General features: G+C 42.2%; 1 protein-coding gene across 1 annotated transcript in view; it reads right to left on the bottom strand.

Moving 5' to 3' along the window:
* AP3D1 (adaptor related protein complex 3 subunit delta 1) overlaps positions 1-24035 on the bottom strand; it is a 131823-nt gene that overhangs the window by 25398 nt on the left and 82390 nt on the right. Inside the window, 3 exon segments of the mRNA XM_030219918.1 lie at positions 8116-8189; positions 8599-8801; positions 9432-9507. Of these exon segments, the coding sequence (XP_030075778.1) occupies positions 8116-8189; positions 8599-8801; positions 9432-9507 (353 nt within the window).

The following is a 24035-nucleotide window of genomic DNA, read 5'->3' as shown; positions in this document are numbered from 1 at the left end:
AAATCTAGATACAACTATATCACACGGCTCAACCGATTCACCTTTATGAACATGTTTATTCATGCCTCACAGGAATGAAGCAAATTGGTGAGGCAAGACTCCCTTAGCTGAATCATGTGACTATCCAATTAAACCATGTTTGTCTACATGTTCTGTAATTTTATTCTTTATAATAGGTTTCCACTATTTTGCCCAGCACTGAAGTCAGGCTTACCAGTCTAATTTACCAGATCACCCCTGGAACCCTTTTAAAACTTGCCTTACAATGGCCACCCTCGAATCTTCAGGTACTACAGATGATTTTAACGACTGGTTACAGTTCACTAACAGCAGATCAGCAATTTCATGCTTGAGTTCTTTGAGTACCCTTGGATGTATGGCATCTGGTCCAGGTGATTTACTTCTCTTTAATTTGTCGATTTGGCTCAGTACATCTTCCAGGTTCACCAAGATTTCTTTCAGTTCCTCCGCATCATCGTCCTTGAAAACCATTTCTGGTACAGGTAGATCTCGTACATCATCTTTACAAATGCAGTTGAGAACATACCATTTGTAAAGACCAAAGCAAAGAATTCATTCAGTCTCTCCACTATGGCCTTGTCTTCTCTGAATGCCCCTTCGTTATCTAACAGTCCCACGGATTCCCTCACAGGCTTTCTGCTTCTGATGCACCTTAAAAAGTTGTTACTGTTGAGTTTTTGCTTCTGCGGCAAATTTCTCTTCGTATTTTCTTTTCGCCATCTTTATCAATGCCTTGCTTCTAAGTTGCCAGTGTTTAGGTTGCTTCTTATTTTCTTCATTCGGGTCCTTTTTACATTCTTTGAAGGATATTCTTTTGGCTCGGATAGCCTCTTGCATTTCACCTTTTGACCGTGTGTAATTTGCTCTTCTTTCCACCTTTGTAAATACGTGTGATACATCTGGTCTGGGATTCCAAGATGGTATATTTAAATAGTCTTTCTAAACAATGTCCATGCCTTGATTTAAAGTCCTGACCTTTGAAGCTGATCCTTTTAGTCTAGTTTTAAACCAATTTTCCTCATTTTATCAGTCACCCTTTCAAAAATTAAATGCTGCAACAGTAGATTTCCTTTCCAACTTCATTCCAGTATTTGCTCAAATTTGATCATGTTATGACCATTGTTTCCCAGCGGACCCAACATGGTTACCTTTTATACTATGCCCTGCATTCTACTAAGGACTAGATCTACAACAGCTCCCCCTCTTGGCGATTCCTGACCAGTTGCTCCAAGAAGCAGTCAGTTTATTACATCTAGGAATTTTACCTCCCTAGCGCTCCCAAAGTAACACTTATCCATCCAATACTGTGTAATTAAAATCACCCATTAGTGCCCAATTTGCCAGCTTTCTTAATTTTTATTAACATTTCTTCATCTGTCTGTTTGTTCTGTCCACGGTAGTATAGCCATACCAGTATACTCCTTCCCTTCACACATGGAATTTCTATCCATAAGGATTCCATGCTGCTATCCGTTTCATGTGGAATTGTTATTTGTTGAATCAATTCCCTCTAACATATAGTGCAAGCTCCCTCCAATGTGATCCACCGTCATTGCGAAATAATTTATACCCTGTTAACAGTGTCCCATTGATTGCCCTCCTTCCACCAGGTGTCTAAGATACCTATTATATTTACCTCTTCATTTAATGCTGTATACTCTATCTTATTTTCTAGCATTTGTATACAGACACTTTAATTGTGTTTTTTCCTTGCATCTACGAGCTGCTTGGAAGTTGATGGGGGTAATTTGCAAAATATAAAACCAGAAGGCAAATCATATAAAAAAGGTAGTCTTTAATAAAGTGAAAATGCTACCAGGTCAATAAACATCTGTGCCCGACATGGCTATGTTTCGCCAACTAATAATGGCTGTGTCAGAGGCAATATGAATCAGCTGGTGTGAACTGCACACCACCTAGTCTGGTCCAGCACAAAGGTAAAATAACCACTAAGCAGCTCACTGTATTCTAGAAAGTCATAGGCTTGTGCCAGAAGAAAGATGAACAGAAGTCCAAGCCGATGACTTTACAGAATACGGTTAGCTGCTAAGTGGTTATTTTACCTTTGTGTTGAACCACACTAGGTGAAGTGTGGTGTGTGCAGTTCACACCAGCTGGGTCATACTGCCCCTGACGCAGCCAGTATCTGTTGGCAAACAAGGCCATTTCAGGTACAGATGTTTATTGACCTGGGCAGCATTTTCATTTCATTAAAGATTACCTTTTTATATGATCTGCCTCCTGGTTTTAATATTTTCCATGTTGGATTTGGCGGATTCCTTGCCTTGTTTTATGATGTCTGGGGATAATTTGCAGAGTGCTGAACAGAGACGTCCCCCTCAAGCTGGCTCAAGCCAAGAGTACTCATGGTTCTATCATGATGAAAAGATTAATAGCACCATTGAAAAGCCAGCTTTAATGTCAGCACAGAAAAAAAAGAGACAGGCTTAAAACAGATAAAGTATTACATACCATGTAAAAGCGAACCACTCCTACTGCTAAGTTGTAGAGAACAGGGAGTAAGAGGCAAAGAAACAGTTCAAAAGCTCCCTCCTGACAACAGCCAAATAACTGAGAAAAAAGGGACCTTTAAATGTGTATCAAACTGAAATAAAGAAAGGAATTCTCATATTTTATATGAGAAAAAAAATTCACCGGGGGACAAATCAGCCTCAAACCAAAACAGCTGACGCAACAAAGGAAGACCTGGACTCCTCCAGATACCACTCAAGACAAATATTCTTCCAAATAAGCTCAACTGGGTGATTAGTTCTCTAACTGGGCCCAGGAACTACTTGAACAGATCAGTACACAGCTGCACAGAATGCTCACCACCATCTGCTGGCGACACAGAATATTGATGAGCTGTGGCTGCATGGAACCTTTTATAGTGCAGATGTCGTAGCTCATTGGTCTCTATCTACTGGCTGATGGGCACAGCTCTTGCTCTGGACTGGTCTGGTTATAAGAATGCAGGACGTTTGGCTGCAATACAGAAGGTTTCTGCTGCGGTTACAGTGTGGAGGGCTGTTAGTGGCTGTGCAAGATGAAATATTGTAGTGAATTGATAAGGCAGAATAGGTGTTGATCCTCTAGATTTTGCATCCATGTTTGACTTGGTGAGGCATAAGCTATTGTTTCAAAGATGTGAGGCGATGAAGTGGGGGTGGCCCTGAATGACAAATCTTTTATTCAAGGTCAAACAGCTTATATGGAGGTAAATGAGTGACTAACTATACCTTTTAAGCTTTCTTGTGAGGTCCCCCAGCAGTCTTGCCTGTCCTCTCCACTTTTTAATATTTTCCTGCAGTCATTAGGAAAATTGATAATGAGATTGAGGAAAGATCCAGCAGTAGCCCTAACTAGACTGAATTAAGGTTTGTTCGTTATCGAAGAGTTGTTAGCTGAGAATAAACTGGTGATAAATGCTCAAAAAAAATTCTGTTAGTAGGAGGGGTGATCTGGGTTTGATTATGATGCAAATTGCTTTAGCTTGGGGGACATTTCTGGTGAAAGCAGAAGTACAAGATTTGGGATTTTAGTGGATCAGAGATGGACAGAGAAAGGACAGGTGACCTGAGTGAGATGAGTCTATGGGAAATTAAAGACTATTTTTGCAAAGTGGAGCAAACATGTAGAGGTGCAAACCTCTACATTTCCAGTTCTGAATTACTGTAATGAGAAATATGAGGGCTTGCATGGGCAACTGCTTTGCTATTTGCAGATGGCTCAAAATGTGAAAGCCAGAATAATCTTATATCAACCAAGATAAGTCCACGCCCCCTTTGCTGAGGCAGCTCTTATGGCTGCCAATATGACCAAGGATTCATTTCAAATCTGTTGAGACTGGTATTCTGAATCCTCTGTGGGGAAATGCCCAAATACCTAGTTGGAAGATTGAGCCGGTATGCTCCTGGTAGGCGGCTAAAGTCAAATCATGGTGGCAGCTTTGGTGGGTGGGGCTACATGTGGGCTTTTCCAAGCATAGCCATTCTGTGGAATGACTTACTGGGAAATTGAGGAAGAACTGAATTATGGGGTATTCCAAAGGAATTAAAGACCATTCTTCTTCCTTGAATGCTAAGGAGTTGTTAGAGGAGGAATGACCCAGTCTCTGCTGCTGTGGAGGGCCTTTTGGAGAGGTGTGGGGTTTGTACTTATATATTTTTGTGTTTATTGTATTGTATGATGGCCTTGATGATGTGGTTGCACAATATTTCAAAAGCTTCTTGTGGATAGGTCTAGGTGGTATATAAGCATAAATCTATAAAAATAAGCATGCAAATTTATGGTTTATGGTTTATAAAGACAGAATCAGAAACTTTATTCATAACATATGGATTTTAAGATATCTGATATTATACTGTTTTGTGCAAGTATATTGATATTTTTTTCTGATGCAAACTTTTTCTTGAAATGCGTTTTTGAAAGTTTATACATAAATCTGCTACCACTGCTCAATCCTGTTTCATGTTTCTATGATTTTAGAAATGCCTATCATAGATGGAAAGGTTGTTTTTTTTTTTTTTTTTGTTAAACTATTAGAAGCCTGGGAGTACATATAGACTCCTTCCTTGAAATGGAGATCCCAAATTAGACAGGTGATGAAATCCACGTTTTTCCTTCTATGTAAGTTACAGCAAATTCAACATTATTTTTCATTACAAGACCTTCAGAAAATAGTCCATGCCTTCATATCTTCTCAACTGGATTACTGTTAACATTCTGTAGTTAGGTCTTCCAAAGACAGTAATTAGGCTTCAACTGCTCCAGAATACTGCAGATAAAATAGTTCTATATAAACGCAAATAGGAAAGAGTCACCCCTTTGCTAAACTGACTCTCAGTTTCATCAAGGATTGAGTTTGGATTGTTTTGCCTTTCGTTCAAAATATTTTCATGGGCCTAGTCCTAATTTTCTCATCTTACTTTTTCAGTCAAGATTTTGCTCATCTTGTTCTGAGCATCTTTACAAAATGCAATTTCCTTCTGCTTCAGCTTTCAATAAACTTTCAATTCATAAACAGAAGCAGTTGCCCCTGATCAATGAACTCCTCCCCTTGGAATTTTAGAAAAATATTGAAAAATGTGGTTGTTTACTAAACCTCTCAATCTGGCTGCTTTGTCTGCTGTGATTTTCTTTTAAGTTACTGTATATACTTGACCACAAATCTATCAGAGTATAAACCAAAATAAGCTTGCCCTCTTTTTTTTTGGGGGGGGGGGGGGGGGGGGGGGGGGGGAGAACAGTTAATTTGAATATAAACTGGGGAACAGTGTTACATTCACATGTTTCTCTCTCTCTCCTCCCCTGTGGAATCTCGCATTTCTCCCTTTACCCACTTCCCCCATAGTGTGCATTTCACCCTTACCTTTCTCCAGTGACTAAGGGAAGAAGGAGCAGAGTCTCTCACTCAGCGGTATCCCTGGATCACCAGTCCGGGATAGTATAGTAACTGTGTCCCCCACCCCCCCCCCCCGAAGACCGGCATTTCTTCATTTCTTGTTCCACCTCCCCACACTGATCAGCATTTCTTCCTCCCCTCCCCCCCCCAGAAGACCGGCATTTCTTCTTCCACCTCCCCACATTGACCAGCATTTCTTCCTTTCCCCCTCCCCCCCCCCCCCACACTTAGCAGCATTTCTCTTCTCCATACTCAATGGCTGGCATTTCACATCTTACCTCCTTCTCTGCAAGCACTGACAGAATTACGCATCTGCGCATGCTCAAGGCCTGCCAGCTCCCACCCTCTCCAGAGTCTCACAAATTATCAAGGTTCAGAACCTAATCTTGTCAGTATCAGCCAAAGGAAGAGATAGGATGTGAAACACCAGTCATCGAGGATGGTAGAGAGACATGCCCATAACTTGGGGGGGGGGGGGGGGATGCTGGTCACTGCAGTAGGGGGGATGTGGAAGAGAAATGCTAGGGGGGGGGGGGGGGGGTGGGGGGGAAACAAGAGAGACTAGGATATAAGCCAAGATTTCCATTTCTGGGCTTTTTGGGGGGCCAAAAACCGCTGTTTATATTAGAGTTTATACGGTAACATACAAGTTTTAGGTGAAGATGATCAAAATTTGGATTATGATTATTATTGTTAAAAGAAATTGAGAAAGAGGATACCAGACAAGCACAGAAGATCCTACTGACTTCCTACGGCAGTAGGAAGCCAATATAAGGGAAGTCCAGAAATTACAGCTGGAGAAATTTGTAGTTATGTCAATGTGTGCATTTATGTAAAAAGGACAGTTCCTTACTGCTACTTAAGCATAGCCAGCAATTTCTTAATAAAGTCAGACACTGGCATACTTCTAAAAATTCATATCACTTTTCCAATATTTTTGAATTTATTCCATTATAATTATCTGCTAAAATTAATAAGAGCCCTATGTAAAACTTACTGAAGGCTCACCAGCAGGAATAACTGGACTTAACTCTTTCATTCAAAAGGCACTGTAAAACTGATAATTCAAATCATTTTTCACTGCAAGTCACTATCACCAATCACTGCCTGGCTTACCCCTGTGGGTACCCTGTTACAGCAGCATTCCCAAGGAGAGGACAAAGACCTTTTCTGGTGACAAACACACACATGATGGTTACAACTTTAAAACAGAGGCATCAGCTCTAGACTTGCTCTAAATGTGATATTAGGCTTAGAAGCTTGAACTGGTGCACCGACTCTGTACTAGCAGCTACACTAACCATCAGAGGTAATTTGAAACTTCAGGCCAGGTGAAGCTGAATTTATGGCGGAAATGAGTTTCAAAAGTTCCTAAGCAGGTTTACTTCCATACTCCCACTACTCTACCATCTACACAAATATATTTATCAGCTGCAGTTCACCTCTTTCAGAACTGAAAGTGGATTCTCTCAGCTGATCCACATACCAGAACAGAGGTGGGTTTGAAGACAGATTTTAAACATTGATCTGGCATTTTAATATCCCTAAAGGCAACATTCCACTGCAAGGCTAGGTTGATTTCTTCTTTTCTTTTACTTTTTCCTGGAGCACCATACAGCCTCCCACAGACAGGGAAACAGATCAAATGTGATGACTTCTGGTGTCACTTGAACTTTACTTACTAGATAAGCAGAACTGTACTGGAATTAGGTAAAGAAAACAGACCTTTTTTAAAATCAAAATCTTAAGGGGTTTTAAGCTATGATAACCAGTTGGCCCCTTGAGAGGTATATTTCAGTATAACAGAGTAGATTCTTACCTGTGAGATTTCCCTGTGATCAGACTGAGTGACACAGAGAATAAGCAGGGATAGCAGAAAAAGAGAGAAAGGACATGAGGCACCAAACAGAAGATATGCAGTTCAGAGTTAGGAAGAAAAGCCGCATAAAGAGAACAATGAACAGCTTCACTTCAATCCATCAATAGAGTCCACTAGATGCAATACAGTAGTAACTACAGAATGTTACATAGAGGCATATTTTCAAAGCACTTAGCCTTCCAAAGTTCCATAGAAACCTTTGGAAGGCTAAGTGCTTTGAAAATATGCCTCAATCTTTAAACCAACAGCTTATGGAAAAACCAAAAGTTATCAATCCCTCTGAAATTCTTCCTTGAACTTTAGGTAAGACAGGCACCTCTTCCTACATATACAACCACATCCCTTTTCCATTCCCCTAAGAAAAGGTCCTATTGAAACAAAAATAAAGCTAACTTCAAGACCGTGAGTTACTAGGGTGTGCCCTCATTCACTTCTTTACAATGTGACCATCCACAAAATCAAGACAGCAAGGTTAGACTAACTGGAGAATGAGTGCTTTTATAGATAGACCTAGGATGTGGGAAGTTTGCACTAAAAGGTTTATTTATATGTCAGGTATACGATGTTCAGTTTTTAAAAATTTCATATGTTGGATACAATTCTTGAAGGAAATTTAAAAAAAAATTTGCATTTATCCAGAAAATAGCTTTTCCTACTCAACAGATTTTGGAACTCACCTCTATTACTGTAAATACAGTAACCTGTCAGTTACTGTATTTACATAGTGCTTCTCAAATAAATTATTCTTCCAAACAAGAACCTCTAACCTGAGTCCTACCCACCCCGCTCATCAATAACCATATGTACTTACTTATCCAAGTCGATATCAAGAGCTCTGTATGGATCGTTGGGGTCTTTTTCATCCTCATCACTGGGGAGAGCATTCTAGTGGTTTGAAGGTAGGGTGAGGAATGGGAAAAAAATGTCCCCTAGTAAGATTAACATTGGATTTTTAAGCCAAATAAGACCTATAAATGTAAAAGTTAAAGAAGGTTTACTGTGTAAGAACTAGGTTTTAGTTCAACTGCATGGGATTGTTCCCTCATTGTACATCTACAGCAGACATAAGGGTAAAAGGTTGACAACAGGGTCAGTTACCTTTCTATCAACAACCGATTATCATCAATTATCCTACCATCATACATCTGAATAAAACAATTCTAGGCACTCACAATCATTACAAATGCTACTATTTCCTTGAACTACAAAACTTATGCTGCATCCTAAAGGCCTAAAACTAGAATAGAGGCATTCTACCCCCAAGCAATGCCTCGCATCACTGCAATCTGCCCACCTCTGGCATCTCCTCAGTGACTATGTCCACTTGGTGCGCTGGTGCTATGTCTTCATCGCTCTCTGTGTGCACAGAGTTGTGTCGCCCGTGTTTGCCACCTTTCTTCTCCTTTTTCTGTTTCTTTTTCTTCTTGTCTCTCTCCTGCTTCTGCTTGCTCCTTCGTTCCTCCTCCAGTTTTACATACTGGTCCGACAATGGCATTCCTGCAGAGAAGGCAAGAAAACCATTTTAAAAAACCCAAAAACTTTTAAATAAGCATCCATTCACGCTTCTGCAAATACTCCAAAAGAAAGTGGCTGTGAACAGATGAATTTGTGAGTGTTCACACTCCATAGCAAAACTTAAATGACCATGGCCCATCTTAACAAATTAGGCATTTCGCATACATCACAACACACAGTAACCAACTCCTTCTTGCTCAGGAGAAGTTTTAGAGTCCAAACACAACTTTATAAGAATGTGGCTAGGAGACTGAGCAGATGTGTAACAGCAAGGCAGCCATCATCTATCACTAATGCACAAAGAAGATTTGGATCTTCATGACTTCTTTAGATATATATTTATTGATACACACACTTGTTAATGAGGCACATGAATGTCATGAAATATTTATTTTTGTTCACCATCCCTATGCCAGAACACATGGGTTCCGCCCTCATTTTCCAACAGGCCTCTATCCCCAATACACTAGGACACCTAAGGCAATCCCCTTATATTCCTTGTTTTCACTCACATTTACACTCCCATACCAACTGTGCCCGAATGTAACAACTCGAGCTACTACTGGAAAAGCACAAACTAAATACAGATCTCCTCCCCTTTCCTGTACTTGCCTGGGACTTTTAAAGGAACAGAGAGATCAATCTGAACAACAGGTATATGCTCCACTCCAGGCGCATCCTGGTACATCTAGAAATGAAAAACAAAAAAATACCAAATGGTTTATTCTGAAACCAACTCTACCAACTGATTCTTCAACTGTGGTCCAGATTTAGCTCAATTTGTTAAGCAGTCATATGGATAAATCCAAACTTCTCACCAGTGGCTTAAATTCAATTTAAGAGTCCCCCAGAAGAAGCGGGGGGGAATCTACCTCAGTGTTATTAAGTGAGCTCCCAATGTGCAGCAGAGGTTTTTTGGGTGGAATTTGTGCCATTGCTTCTGCCTTCTCTAGATGAAATTTACACCTCACTTAGAAAGGAAGTCTCATTGTGATCTCCAAGTTCCCTTAGCATTCACAAGTGAAGTCATGTCCACAAGCAACTTAAATTTTCCTAAACCACTGCTTATTTCAGATCAAAAGATGTTTAAGAATTTTATTAGTAGTAATAATCCACACGGATAATTCTACCGCTTGCTAATATTGATAATCTCAAAACACACACCTGCAGCGAAAAAATGTCTATATAAGATAAGGGGAAAAAGTCTCATCAAACTGCGGCATAAACACAGTAGTCAGTTGCACACAGTATAAAAAGTAATCATTGACAAAAAAAACCCGTTTTTTCTTGTTTTCTTTATGTAATTTAGTTCAATTCACTATTCAAACAAAACAAAACAAAACAAAAAAAAAGAAAAAGAAAAAACGGGGCTTTTTTTGTCAATGATTACTTTTTATACTGTGTGCAACTGACTACTGTGTTTATGCCGCAGTTTGATGAGACTTTTTCCCCTTATCTTATATAGACATTTTTCGCTGCAGGTGTGTTTTTCAAGAATTTTATGAACCATTTCTGAGCAAGGAATATTACATTTTCCAAGTCAAAATTCTGAAGAAAAGATATACCTCATTTCCTAACACAATAACTAGAGGCATCTTTAAATCTGGTTGTTGGAAAAAAAAATCACCCTGATGGTCAAACAAAAAACTGTACAGTAAGTCTCATGCTTACTGGGTTTCTTTTCTATTTTTTTTGTTTAAATAACTTGACATCAAATTTTACAGTTAGACTTGCACCATTACTCTGGAGAGGGAGAAATGGAGGATGAAATGAAAGAGCATTATTCTTCTTAAAGTATCTTGCTAAGTTCAGTTATATTCCAGAAACTGAAGGATCTCTCCTAGGATTGGGATTAGCTTTCCAGCTTTATTCTGAGGTCCTCACAGCAGATCCTGAGTTAAACTCCTTTCAACTGGGGATGGAGGGAGAACATACATATTTATCCCATGCTAGCATGGCAACTTTCTGGAAAGTGTACTTGGTTCATTCAAAAATAATTCATTAATGGGATTTTTTTCTCCCCTCTCGTTTTTAGTTCTCTCACTTAGAGGCATATTTTCAAAGCACTTAGCCTTCCAAAGTTCCATAGGTTTCTATGGAACTTTGGAAGGCTAAGTGCTTTGAAAATATGCCTCTTAGTGTACTAGTGTGGCTTTACATATATATATTTACATATTTTATTTATTGCATTTGTATCCCACATTTTCCCACCGAATGGCAGGTTCAATGTGGCTTACATATTGCTAAAAAGGCGGTTACAAAATTTAGATTTGTAGAAGTCTAGTACATAATACAGAAGTATAATAAACGCTTAGGTTGATATATTAGCATATTGTGAGAGAGGATAATATTATTGTTTTCCATTTCTGAACTTTTCGTGATGTATGGTGGTGTGGGATTACGCAGATCCAGGGGGGATATACATTTTCAGGGGGTTAAAAAAAAAAAAACTTGCACAGATCTAAGAGACTATTGCCCTTGTACTTCACACACTTCGCCTTTAAAAATTATCCCAAACTAGGGTAATTGATATACTGCCTTTCTGTGGTACAACCAAAACGGTTTACATATTATATACTGATACTGTCTGTCCCTTCATAAGAACATAAGCATTGCCATACTGGACTGAAGGTCGATCAAGCCCAGTATCCTGTTTCCACCAGTGGGCTATCCAGGTCACAAGTACCTGGCAAGATCCCAGAACAGTAAAACAAATTTTATCCTAGAAATACAATTGAATGGTAAAGAACAGACAACTAGTTCACACATGTCAAACTCTCACATATGGATGATCAGAAGCAAACGCCGGCGCAAGAAGCTGTTAGCGCCATACTAGCGCTGGCGTTTGCTACCGCCCCATGATCAGAGTCCCGAGCGTGTGAAACAACACGCTTGAGAGCTCTGAATGCAACTAGCATGCAAAACAGGGCTAAACCTATTCATCCCCAATTATCAGCAACCAGCACGCCAAAGACTGGGTCGCTGGCCGTGGCAAACCCTACGCCAGCTCCGAGCTGGCGTTAGGGTTTGCAGACCATTGGAGAGGAATGGTGAGCCCTGTCCAGCATGCATTTGCATGCTAGCAGGTCCCCATTCCCCCCAATGAAGCAAACCCCCGAACCGAAACCACCACTCCCCCAGCGACAGGGAGCTGGAGGTACGCTGGACCCCGACAGTTCAGGAAGGGCTGGAGATCCAGTGGGTCTCCAGCCCCCCACCCTAACATTAACAAGGGGTCCCTGGTGGTCCAGTGTCAATCCCCCTACCCCACCACCCCCTATCTTGAGTTGGAGGAGGGAGGTAGCCTGCCTCCCTCTTCTTCCTTCGATGACGCCTGCAAAATGGCGGCGCCCAGCTCTGCCCAGTGTATCCTGGGATGCGCTGGGTGGGGCTTCACACCATATAAGCGGAGTAAGGCAGCTGAAGGTAAAATGGCGGCACCTCTCAACCCAGCGGGCCAAACAGTTTCATCAGCCTAGGTGGCAGAGAGAACAGCGAAGATGACCTCCACACATTGGAAATCTTGCTGGACAAGTGGCTCAGCCCCACTGACAACAATCTTGCGCATTTGCAGGCTGAGCTGTGATTTTATTTCCTACCAGGCCTGAGCCAACGTGGTGGAGGACCGCGTTACCATGGTAGAAGACTCCCCAGTCGCAGTTTGTCAAACAAATGGCGACATTGGAAGAGAAAGACGAGGACCTGGTCTTGGAGGAATAATCTGAGACTTGTAGGGCTGCCAGAGTCCATACGGGATAAAGAACTCACTGGAGTTTTGGAACTTTGGCTGGCAAGAGAATCAAGTCTTCTTGAGTGCTATGGGCTGCTAAGAGTGGAAAGGGAGGACTGAAGCAGGACCCTATTCTGGCTACCACTGGACATAGCTTGAGGCATGTCATACTTTAGAGTGCTTATTTCTTTGACTCACTTGGAACGGTGGGGGAACATATTTCTGCCTGATTTACTGGACTCTATACCTAGTGCTTACATCTGGATTCTGTCCTGTACAGTGGGCCAACTACTGGAGTGATGGCTTGGATTCTCCAACTAGCGCTTACAGCCAGATTGCTTTCTGTGGAGCATTGTGGAATACTGGAATGCACATGTTGCTGACCTGGACGGCAGATTTTGACCATTGAGTTACCACTTGATGGAGAAAATATACTGTTTTTGCTGCTCCATGTCCCGCTTGCTTTTTTTTATGTCGTCACCTAACCTGGTGGCAACTTTCTTCATGTTACTTTGCACAGAAGACTTGTTATTGGAGCTGCTGAAAGTTGTTACAGTAGAGGGAATGACCATATTTTTTCCTGGTTCCTTCTCTCTCTTCCTCTTTCCCCCTTGATGAATCTGGATCAATTTCATCTGTTTAAGAGGGGAACTGACTCTCGTTACTGGGCTCTGGGTAGCTCATGGTTTATTTGGAACGCTGCATACTAACTCCCAATGCCTTGTGCACCTACTCAATCACGATGAACATGGGATGCTTTGAGTGGGGGTCAGAGTGCAAGTCAGAACAGTCCCTCAAATGACCAGTGAACTGCAACGGTTATGTGGGGCAGTGGACTTTTGATTCTTATTTCTGTTACGTTGTTGATTTTCTACAAACAAATGCAAAAAATTGTTTTATTTTTCGCCTTCATTATTTCACCCTGTTGTTTACCCTGAAGGTTTTGAACATTGTTCTGTAGTTGTTGGGTGGGGGGGAATAGGATATGGGCACAAGACATGGCATCTCATTGGGAGGGGGGGCTTTGTAGCAGGGCTCACATCAAACGTGTTGGCTTCTATTATGGGGGCTATTGGGAATGTGGGTATGGGTTTGTTATTTTTAGGGGGGGTGGGAAAGGGAGGGGAAGATTTGTCTGGTAAGATTTGGGGTTATGGGACACTATTTGCTATTTGTTTGTGGTTTAGACTGGAAGGATGTTTTGGTCCTTGGCCATGAGACCTCTTTACACTAGGGCTCAGATGTTGTTCAGTGTTTGGAGAAGCAGGTGGCTGGGACAGCTTTGTCTTTGGTTTGTGCAAATTTTAGCGGTCGTATAAGGTGTATATTGTAACTTAGAACGTGGGAGGCATTAATTCTTCTATCAAACGCTCAAAAATTTTACATCTCCTCCAACATCATAAAATTAATATTGCCATCTTACTGCTGGAGAAAATGCAAAACTTAAAAAACTTGGTGGGTGGGGGATTGTGTTGTAGTGCATGCACAGGGGAAGAAGGGAGGAGTAACTTCCAATAAAAGAAATAAGATACTGACCTTACAGGATGAGGTGGGCAAGAGGGTCACCACAGATAAGGGTATATTAATGACATTTTTCCTTTTTTTTTTACAAACTGCTTTATGCTGCTCTACTGGATGAGGGGACAACTAGTTCTTCATATCTGGAAGACCTTCAATTATCTTACTGGATCAGAAGAGTTTAGGTTGTCTTGGCCATCAGACAAAGTCTTTTGTTGAAGGCTTCGGGAGCAGATGGCATCCAAGCTGAATTCTGTAAATTGTTGCGCGGGACATTGTTAAGCCCCTTACCAATATGTTTAATTCCATGACTGACATGGAATTGCTGCTACCCTCCCTCAATCTGGCTCATATAATAGTACTTCCTAAGCTTGGCCGGGACCTACTATTCCTAAATCATACCACCCAATCTCATTATTGAATTACGAGGCAAAATTATTTGCAAATGTTATGGCAAATCATCTGGCTCAGATCCTCCCATCTATTATACTTGAGTATCAAGAGGGCTTTGTTACAGGCCGGTCCATATCTAAAGTCTTACTACATTAGAATTTCGGGAAAGAGAAGATCTTCTTTCTTTACTCATTAGTTTTGATGCCGAAAACTACTTTATCAATTGAGACTTCTTTTTTGGTACTCTGGATAAATATAGGTTCTCTGGCTGTTTTGTATTAGCTATCAAGGCGCTGTATTCATCCCCATGGGCAAGACTGGTAGTTAATGGCTTGGAGTCAGAGGATTTTAGAATCCTTTGAGGCATGAGACAGGGTTGTCCCTCTTTCACCCTTTCTTTTTGCACTGACTCTGGACCCTTTGATTAGAGACCTTATGACCAACCCAGCTATTCAAAGAATACAAATAGGTCAGGTTAGATCTAAAGTAAAGGCGTTTGCTGACCAACTTCTGGTTCATCTTATTAATCCATGGGAATCACTCTCAGCGTTACTGGAAATTTTACAGGAATACTGTGATTATGCATGTTTCAAGCTAAATCTTACCAAGTCAGAAGCCCTTTCATCTTCTTTAATGTTGTGGAACTCCTGGGGAGCACAATTTCCCTTGCGTTGGGCAGATTGTTCCTTTAAATATCTGGGCACTTATCTGGCAACGGAGGTTTCTGAACTGCACACTTTGAATGTCTCCAAATTGCCGGATGCCACTAAATGCCAACTAGAAAGCTGGTGGGACCTACCTCTGACATTATACATGGTAATTTTTCCTAAATGGCTCTATGTTTTGCAAACGTTTCCTTTGCGTTTGTTGCAGAAAGATCTGAAAAGGTCTTCATTGTTTAATATCTTGATTTTGTTGGGCTGGCAGGAAGCCTAAATTGCAGCTTCATATTTCTTTGGGGGAGGACGGGGTCAAGGAGGCTTAAGTTTGCCTAATTTGAAGTTGTATAACCAGGCTAGTTTGTTGCAACATATCGGCGATAGGATGTTGCATACTCCAGTGTATTGCACTGGAAGAGAGTGGGATATGATAGACGTTTAAATAACTTGGATGCATTAATGTACAGGAGGAGAGTCTTTTGCAAATGAAGGAACACACTGGAATGTGAGGGCATACGATGAAGTTAAGAGGAAATAGGCTTACATAAGAGAGCATAAGAACATAAGAGTAGGCATACTGGGTCAGACCAATGGTCCATCTAGCCCAGTATCCTGTTTTCCAAACAGAGGCCAAGCCAAGTCATGAGTACCTGGCAGAAACCCAAATCGTAGCAACACTCCATACTATAAATCCCAGGGCAAGCAGTTGTTTCCCATGGCTGTCTCAATAGCAGACTATGGACTTTTCCTCCAGGAATTTGTCCAAACCTTTTTTAAACCCAGATACGCTAACCGCGTTACCACACCCTCCGGCAAAGAGTTCCAGAGCTTAACTATTCGTTGAGTGAAAAAAATATTTCCTCCTATTTGTTTTTAAAGTATTTCCATGTAACTTCAAGTGTCCCCTAGTCTTTGTACTTTTGTAACAAGTAAAAAAAAAAATCGATTTACTTCTACTTGTTCTACACCACTCAGGATTTTGTAGACCTCAATCACTTCTCCCCTCATCTGTCTCTTTTCCAAGCTGAAGAGCCCTAACCTCTTTAGCCTTTCCTCATATGAGAGGAGTTCCATCCCCTTTATCATTTTGGTCACTCTTCTTTGAACCTTTTCTAATTCCACTATAACTTTTTTGAGATACAGCGACCATAAAGAACATAATACTCAACGTGCAGATGCACCATGGAGTGATACAAACACATTATATTATTTTCGGTCTTATTCACCATCCCTTTCCTAATAATTCCTAGCATCCTGTTTGATTTTTTGGCCACTGTCATTCACTGAGCAGAAGATTTCAGCATAGCATCTACGACACCCAGATCTTTTTCTTGAGTGCTGACACCCAAGGTAGACCCTACTATGATTCAGATTATTCTTTCCAATGTGCATCACCTTGCATTTGTCCACATTAAATTTCATCTGCCATTTGGATGCCCAGTCTTCCAATTTCCTAAGGTCTTCCTGAAATATTTCACAGTCCGCACATGTTGTACAACCTTGAATAGATTTGTATCATCTGCAAATTTGATCACCTCATCGTTCCGATTTCCATATCATTTATAAATATATAAATATGTTAAATAATACCGATCCCAGTACGACCCCTGAGGCATTCCACTGTTCACCCTCTTCCATTGAGAGGAGGTTACATATTACTAACAGCAGATCAGCAATTTCATGCTTGAGTTCTTGAGTACCCTTGGATATGCGCTATCCCGTCCAGGTGATTTACAATTCTTTAGCTTGTTGATTTGGCTCAGTACATCTTCCAGTTCACTGAGAATTCTTTCAGTTCCTCCGCATCATCACCCTTGAAAACCATTTCCGGTACAGGCAGATCTCTTACATCTTCTGCCGTAAAGACAAACAAAGAATTCATTCAGTTTCTCCGCTATGGCCTTGTCCTCCCTGAGTGCCCCTTTTGCTCCTTCGTGATCTAACAGTCCCACCAATTTCATCACAGGTTTTCTGCTTCTGATGTACCTGAAAAAGTTGTTTCTGTGAGTTTTAGCCTCTGCGGCAAGTTTCACTTCATATTCTCTTTTAGCCTTCTTTATTAATGCTTTGCATCTCACTCACTAGTACTTATGCTGCTTCTTATTTTCTTCATTTTCCATTCTTTGAAGAACAATCTTTTGGCTATAATAGCCTCTCATCGGTTCATTTATTATATCCAGCAATGTTATCTCCCTAGCACTCCCTGATGTAACACTTATCCAGTCAATATTGGGAGATTTGAAAATTACCCATTGTTATAGTGCTGCCCAATCTGCCAGCTTTCCTAATTTCTGTAAACATATCTTCATCTGTCTGTTCGTTTTGCCCCGGCAAACAGTAGTACAAGCCCTACAAGAATACTCCTTCCTTTCACACCTGAAATTTCTATCCATAATGATTCCACGCTGCTGTTTCATGTGGAATGTTTACTTTATTTGACAATTCCCTAGCCCCCCTCCAATTTGATCCTTTCGATCACTGTGATACAATTTGTACCCTGTTAACACAGTGTCCCATTGATTGTCCTCTTTCCACCAAGTCTCTGAGATGCCTATTATATCTACCTCATCATTTAGTGCTATATACTCTAACTCTCCCATTTGATGTTTCAGACACTTCAAATTGTGTTTTTTCCTTGGATCTACAAGTTTAGAATTTGACGGGGATAATGGGCATCCTTTACCCTGCTCTCTCATTAAACACACTTGGCAGATTGGGAACGTATGACTAACTTTAAGAGTATACCTTCCCTTACAACAACTACATCACTTGGGTGGCACTTCATTGGCCCTTTGTATTAAATGTGGGCTGTATATTATTATTATTATTAGCATTTGTATAGCGCTGAACACCTGATATGGGCTCCTTTTTTCATTCTTTTTAGTCTTGTCCAGTGATACAGGGTTTTTGGGCCAAAATAACCCAATATATGGGACGGTTGTTAGGTGGTGGGTTGCTAGGGACAGTAGACCAACTTATTAGATAACCCGGGGGCATTTTGGGGGAAAGGTAAAGGTGAAACCCTTTTAGTTCATAAAATGTGTTTGGTGGGCTGTAAATGTATTCTACAATATTGGACACTCGAGGAATCAATTACATCAGCTGGCATGTGGGAGGCTGGGGATGCTAGGGGCTTACCCAAATGTAGAAAACATTTCTTGCTGGTATGGGATTATCATCTGCTGGCACTTAGCCCACGGGGGTGCAGTTTGCTCCTTAACACATTATTCCTTTTCCTTATGCAGGGAGGCTGTAGTTATAAATAAATATATCTACTGTACCATCCACTTTCTTATACTGGAGTAAGGATGGGGAGGGAGGGTTACAGATTGGGGTTTTCCCTGTATTTGGTTATTGTGGCTCAGAGGATCATAAGACATAAGACCACAGTTCCTCTATAGTTGAGTTTGTTGTATTATGTAGGACTTGGGGGGAAGGGGTGTTTTGGAGGGCTTATTTCCTGTGTTTATGGCTGATCTTGTATTTGTGGGGGAGGGGAGGGGGTTGAGGGAGGGAAGGAATATAGTATTCAGCTGTATATATGGGATGAAAACGGTGACAAAAATCACGCTGTTATTCACTTGTTTTTTCAATAAAAATGTTTAAAGTAAATTTACTACTTAGTAGCTTCATTGTGTGCCCCCTAGTGCTAGTAATTTTGGAAAGAGTAAACAAGTGATTCATGTTTATCTACCGCACTCCACTCAGTATTTTATAGACCTCTATCATATCTCTCCCTCAGCCATCTCTTCACCTGTTTTTTCAATTAAAATGTTTAAAGTAAATTTACTACTTAGTAGCTTCATTGTGTGCCCCCTAGTGCTAGTAATTTTGGAAAGAGTAAACAAGTGATTCGTTTATTTACCACACTCCACTCAGTATTTTATAGACCTCTATCATATCTCTCCCTCAGCCATCTCTTCTATAGGCTGAAGAGCCTTAGCCAGTTTAGCCTTTCCTCGTAGGGAAGTCATCCCATCCCCTTTATCATTTTCGTTGCCCTTTTCTGCACCTTTTCTAGTTCTGCTATATATTTTTTTAGATGTGGTGAACAGAACTGCACAACGGTATTTGAGGTGAAGTCACACCAAACACAAAGGCATTATACATTCTCATTTTTGTTTTCCATCCCTTTCCTAATAATTTATAACATTCTCATTGCTTTCTTACCCACAGCTGCACACTGAGCAGAGGGTTTCAGTGTATCAACAATGACAGGTAAACCCTTTTCCTGGGCAGTGACTCCTAATGTGGAACCTTTCATCATGTAGCTATAGTTTCCCATATGTATCACTTTGCACTTGCTCACATTAAAAGTCATCTTCCATTTGGATGCCCAGTCTTCCAGTCTCATAAGGTCCTCTCTTGCAATTTAACAACTTTGAATAACTTTGGTTAATAGCATTTAAGTAACTCACCATGTTATTCCCATCTCTAGATCATTTATAAGTATGTTAAAAAGCACTGGTCCCAGCAGAGACCCCTGGGGAACCCCACTATCTACCTTTCTCCATTGAGAAAACTGACCATTTAACCCTACTCTGTTTTCTATCTTTTAATCGCTTCTTAATCCGCAATAGGACATTACCGCCTATCCCATGACTTACTAGTTGGCTCAGGAGTCAATCATGAGGTACTTTGTCAAATGTCTTTTGAAAATCCAGATACACAATACCGACTGAATCACCTTTATCCATGTTTTATTTATTTATTTAGATTTTTTGCTCACACCTTTTTCAGTAGTAGCTCAAGGTGAGTTACATTTAGGTACACTGGATATTTCTCTGTCCCCAGGAGAGGCTCACAATCTAAGTTTGTACCTGAGGCAATGGGCAAGTCACAATTGCCCATTCAAAGAAATGTAATGGGTTCACAATCTAAGTTTTGTACCTGCAAACAACTGCATCTTCCAATTTGAAAACATCCATGTACGTTTGAAAAATCAAGAAGTATGCAAGTAGGTATGTGCAAGCACCTTTCACAATATCTTTACTTACCAGGGGTAAAAATGCACATAAAACAGCAATATGCATACACCTTTAGCCAAATATGAGGCTAGCAATAGTTTAAGAGGCCATTTCTATGGGTAAAGGCTAAATTTGGTCTTTTCTGCCAATTTTTTTTCTTAGAGTCCCACCAGGCCAGCTCAGATGAATGGGTTCTACTTCCCCAACAGATGAAGACAATACTTGTGTGCCCTGCTCAGATGAATGGGTTCTACTTCCCCAACAGATGAAGACAATACTTGTCTTCGCCGATGACACAAAATTATTCAGGGTCGTCAAGTCGCAGGAGGAATGTGAACGATTACAGGAGGACCTTGCGAGACTGGGAGAATGGGCGTGCAAGTGGCAGATGAAGTTCAATGTTGACAAGTGCAAAGTGATGCATGTGGGTAAGAGGAACCCGAATTATAGCTACGTCTTGCAAGGTTCCGCGTTAGGAGTTACGGATCAAGAAAGGGATCTGGGTGTCGTCGTCGATGATACACTGAAACCTTCTGCTCAGTGTGCTGCTGCGGCTAGGAAAGCGAATAGAATGTTGGGTGTTATTAGGAAGGGTATGGAGTCCAGGTGTGCGGATGTTATAATGCCGTTGTATCGCTCCATGGTGCGACCGCACCTGGAGTATTGTGTTCAGTACTGGTCTCCGTATCTCAAAAAAGATATAGTAGAATTGGAAAAGGTACAGCGAAGGGCGACGAAAATGATAGTGGGGATGGGACGACTTTCCTATGAAGAGAGGCTGAGAAGGCTAGGGCTTTTCAGCTTGGAGAAGAGACGGCTGAGGGGAGATATGATAGAAGTGTATAAAATAATGAGTGGAATGGATCGGGTGGATGTGAAGCGACTGTTCACGCTATCCAAAAATACTAGGACTAGAGGGCATGAGTTGAAGCTACAGTGTGGTAAATTTAAAACGAATCGGAGAAAATTTTTCTTCACCCAACGTGTAATTAGACTCTGGAATTCGTTGCCGGAGAACGTGGTACGGGCGGTTAGCTTGACGGAGTTTAAAAAGGGGTTAGATAGATTCCTAAAGGACAAGTCCATAGACCGCTATTAAATGGACTTGGAAAAATTCCGCATTCCTCAGCGACCCTCCAGACCGGTCAAGACGCGTGGGTTATGTCCTCCTACCAGCAGAGGGAGACTGAGAAAACACTAAGCTTTTGAAGCCTGTATATATAACCTGTGCAGAACCTCCACTAGCCAGTATTTTCTCAGTCTCAGCAGAGGTAGCAGTTGACAGCCTGTGCAGTCTCCAATAATCTGGTGAGGTAGTTTGTCATTGGGTCGTAGGATTTTTTTTTTTTTTTTCCTTCCAAACTTTATTCTGTTGCAGTACCCTGTACGTGTGTGTAAAAAAAAAAAAAAAAGTGCTTTGAGGCCCTGGGTCTGGTGGGGCCCAGTTTTTCCCCCTGGGGTGTTACACCTATGTTTGGGTCCCTCCCCCTGTGCTGCTCTCTATTTCTGTTTGCTTGGCAGCTTTGTGCCTCGGCTGCTTTCTCAGTATTGTAGCCTTGAGTGCCTTACAATTTCCAGATGCCAGAATTAGAGTACTGTGCCTTTAAGGTCAGTTATTCTATTTCATTTTGCTTGGCAGCTTTGTGCCTCGGCTGCTTTCTCAGTATTGTAGCCTTGAGTGCCTTACAATTTCCAGATGCCAGAATTAGAGTACTGTGCCTTTAAGGTCAGTTATTCTATTTCATTTTGCTTGGCAGCTTTGTGCCTCGGCTGCTTTCTCAGTATTGTAGCCTTGAGTGCCTTACAATTTCCAGATGCCAGAATTAGAGTACTGTGCCTTTAAGGTCAGTTATTCTATTTCGTTTTGCTTGGCAGCTTTGTGCCTCGGCTGCTTTCTCAGTATTGTAGCCTTGAGTGCCTTACAATTTCCAGCTGCCAGAGTTGGAGTACTGTGCCTTTAAGGGCATTTATTTCTTTATTTTCAGCGGACCGAACGGGGGTTTCGATTCCTTGCTGGAACGAGAGAGCAGCGCTTCAGTGCTTTTGCAGTGTGAGTGAGTTTTTGGTTTGGCGCGTTTGCGGAACAGCTTTTCCCTTCCCTCGTGGTTTATGGCGGCCCAGCTCCTCCGATGGCGCGCGTGCTCGTGGCGAGGGGTAGAGGCGCCGGGCGCTCAGTGTAGCTTTGCGGTGCACCTATAAAGGTGGCTGCGGCACCCCCCGACTTGACCGCGGAGGGATTGATGGTGTCGGGAGTCTCCGGGTCAGCGGGAGCGTAGGCAGGGCCGCTGTCAGCGGGAACAGTTTCGGCGGGAACAGCCGCCATCTTGAGACTGACGCGGCCCGTGGAGCCAGCTGTTTTTGGGCCTGCGGCCTCCGTTTTTGGCACAAAAGGGCCTATTGACGGTCCAGGAATGGTGGGCTTTCCTCCAGATTTTGTCTGGACGCGGTATCAGGCCTGGAGATCGGGACCCCCCCCCCCCTAATTGGAAGAGGGGGCTATTTCCATCTTGGCTGAGAGACCACGGTTAGAGTGGTCAGAGGACAGGCAATGTTTTTTTCCTGTAGCTGCAGAAGCTGTGCTTAGTGATCTGGGGTAGTCAGATGGAATTGACGGCTCTCAGGAGCAGGATTGGTGGATTCCTGGAGAGGATCCTTCAATAGTGCGGATTTTCCATAGAGATGAGCTGTCAGAACTCATAGATCAGGTGTCGTCCACCCTTCAGTTTGGTCCTGAGGTGGCTTTGGGGGAAACTGTCCAGGATCCGTTGGTGAAGGGCATTCAGCGTCAGGCGTGATCCTTCCCTATGAACAAGGATCTCCGGGAGATGATTTGTCAGGAATGGGATTTGCCGTGTATGGTGGCAAAGGCAATGGCGAGGCTTTATCCCCTCCCTCAGGACGATAGGGATTCCTTTAAGGCTCCCACGGTAGATGCAGTAGTGACGGCAGTAATTATAGCTACGGCTATCCCGGTTGATGGAGGAACGGCCCTCCGTGATCCTCAGGATAGGAAGTTGGGATCTTTTCTCAAGCGTAATTTTGTTTTGTCGGCTCTAGCCCTGCAGGCCTCGGTTTGTGGGGGTCTGGTAGCTCGGGCATGTTTTCGTTGGGCCAAGAAGCTCCTGGATGATTCGGTAGATGTTGGTTCTTCTGGGGGTCAGGAGTTAGCCGACTTGGACATGGGTTCATCCTTTTTGTCTGAGGCTTTTATGATTTGTTGCCTACTTCAGACAAAAAATATGGCTATGGTTGTGGGTCTCTGCCACTTAAGGGAGCTATGCTCTTTGGAGAAGATTTGGACAAGTTAGTGTGAGGTCTTAGTGATACCAAGGTTCTATGGCTTCCAGATTTTCGGTTCAAGGCAGGGGCCAGAACTAGTTCCTCTCGGGGACGGTTTAGGGAGGCTCAGCGGTATAGGCCGGGCAGATCGAGTGGGACCTACCCCTAGCTGTCTGTTTGTCTGTCCAATTTAGATTGTAAGCTCTGTTGAGCAGGGACTGTCTTTTCATGTTAATTTGGACAGCGCTGCATAAGTCTAGTAGTGCTATAGAAATGTTTAATAGTAGTAGGACCTCTAGGGGTCGGTTTTTCCAGCGCGCACAGTTCTTTCGTGAGAGTCGTCACGGAGGGCGTGGCTTTTCCGCAGGAGGTTAGTATTCAGGCCGCAATTCCCAATGAAGGTGTGCGGGCTCAGGCTCTGGTGCATGTTGGGGCTCGGCTGAGTCTGTTTTACCAGAGCTGGGCCCAAATCAGGTCAGATCAGTGGGTTCTCAAGGTGTTTCGAGGCGGATATGCGCTGGAATTCGAAAGCTGTTCTCCCGAAGTGTTTCTGGAATCCTTCTGTCGGTCTTGGAGCAAGAGGGCAGCAGTGAGGGACACTCTGCGGTGGCTGCTCGCGTTGGGAGCCGTGGTTCCTGTTCCTTCAGATCAGCAACGCTCAGGGTGCTAT

Source organism: Microcaecilia unicolor, chromosome 11, assembly GCF_901765095.1.
Source record: "Microcaecilia unicolor chromosome 11, aMicUni1.1, whole genome shotgun sequence".
Taxonomy (NCBI): Eukaryota; Metazoa; Chordata; class Amphibia; order Gymnophiona; family Siphonopidae; genus Microcaecilia; species Microcaecilia unicolor.
This window is presented reverse-complemented; position numbering and strand designations above follow the sequence as displayed.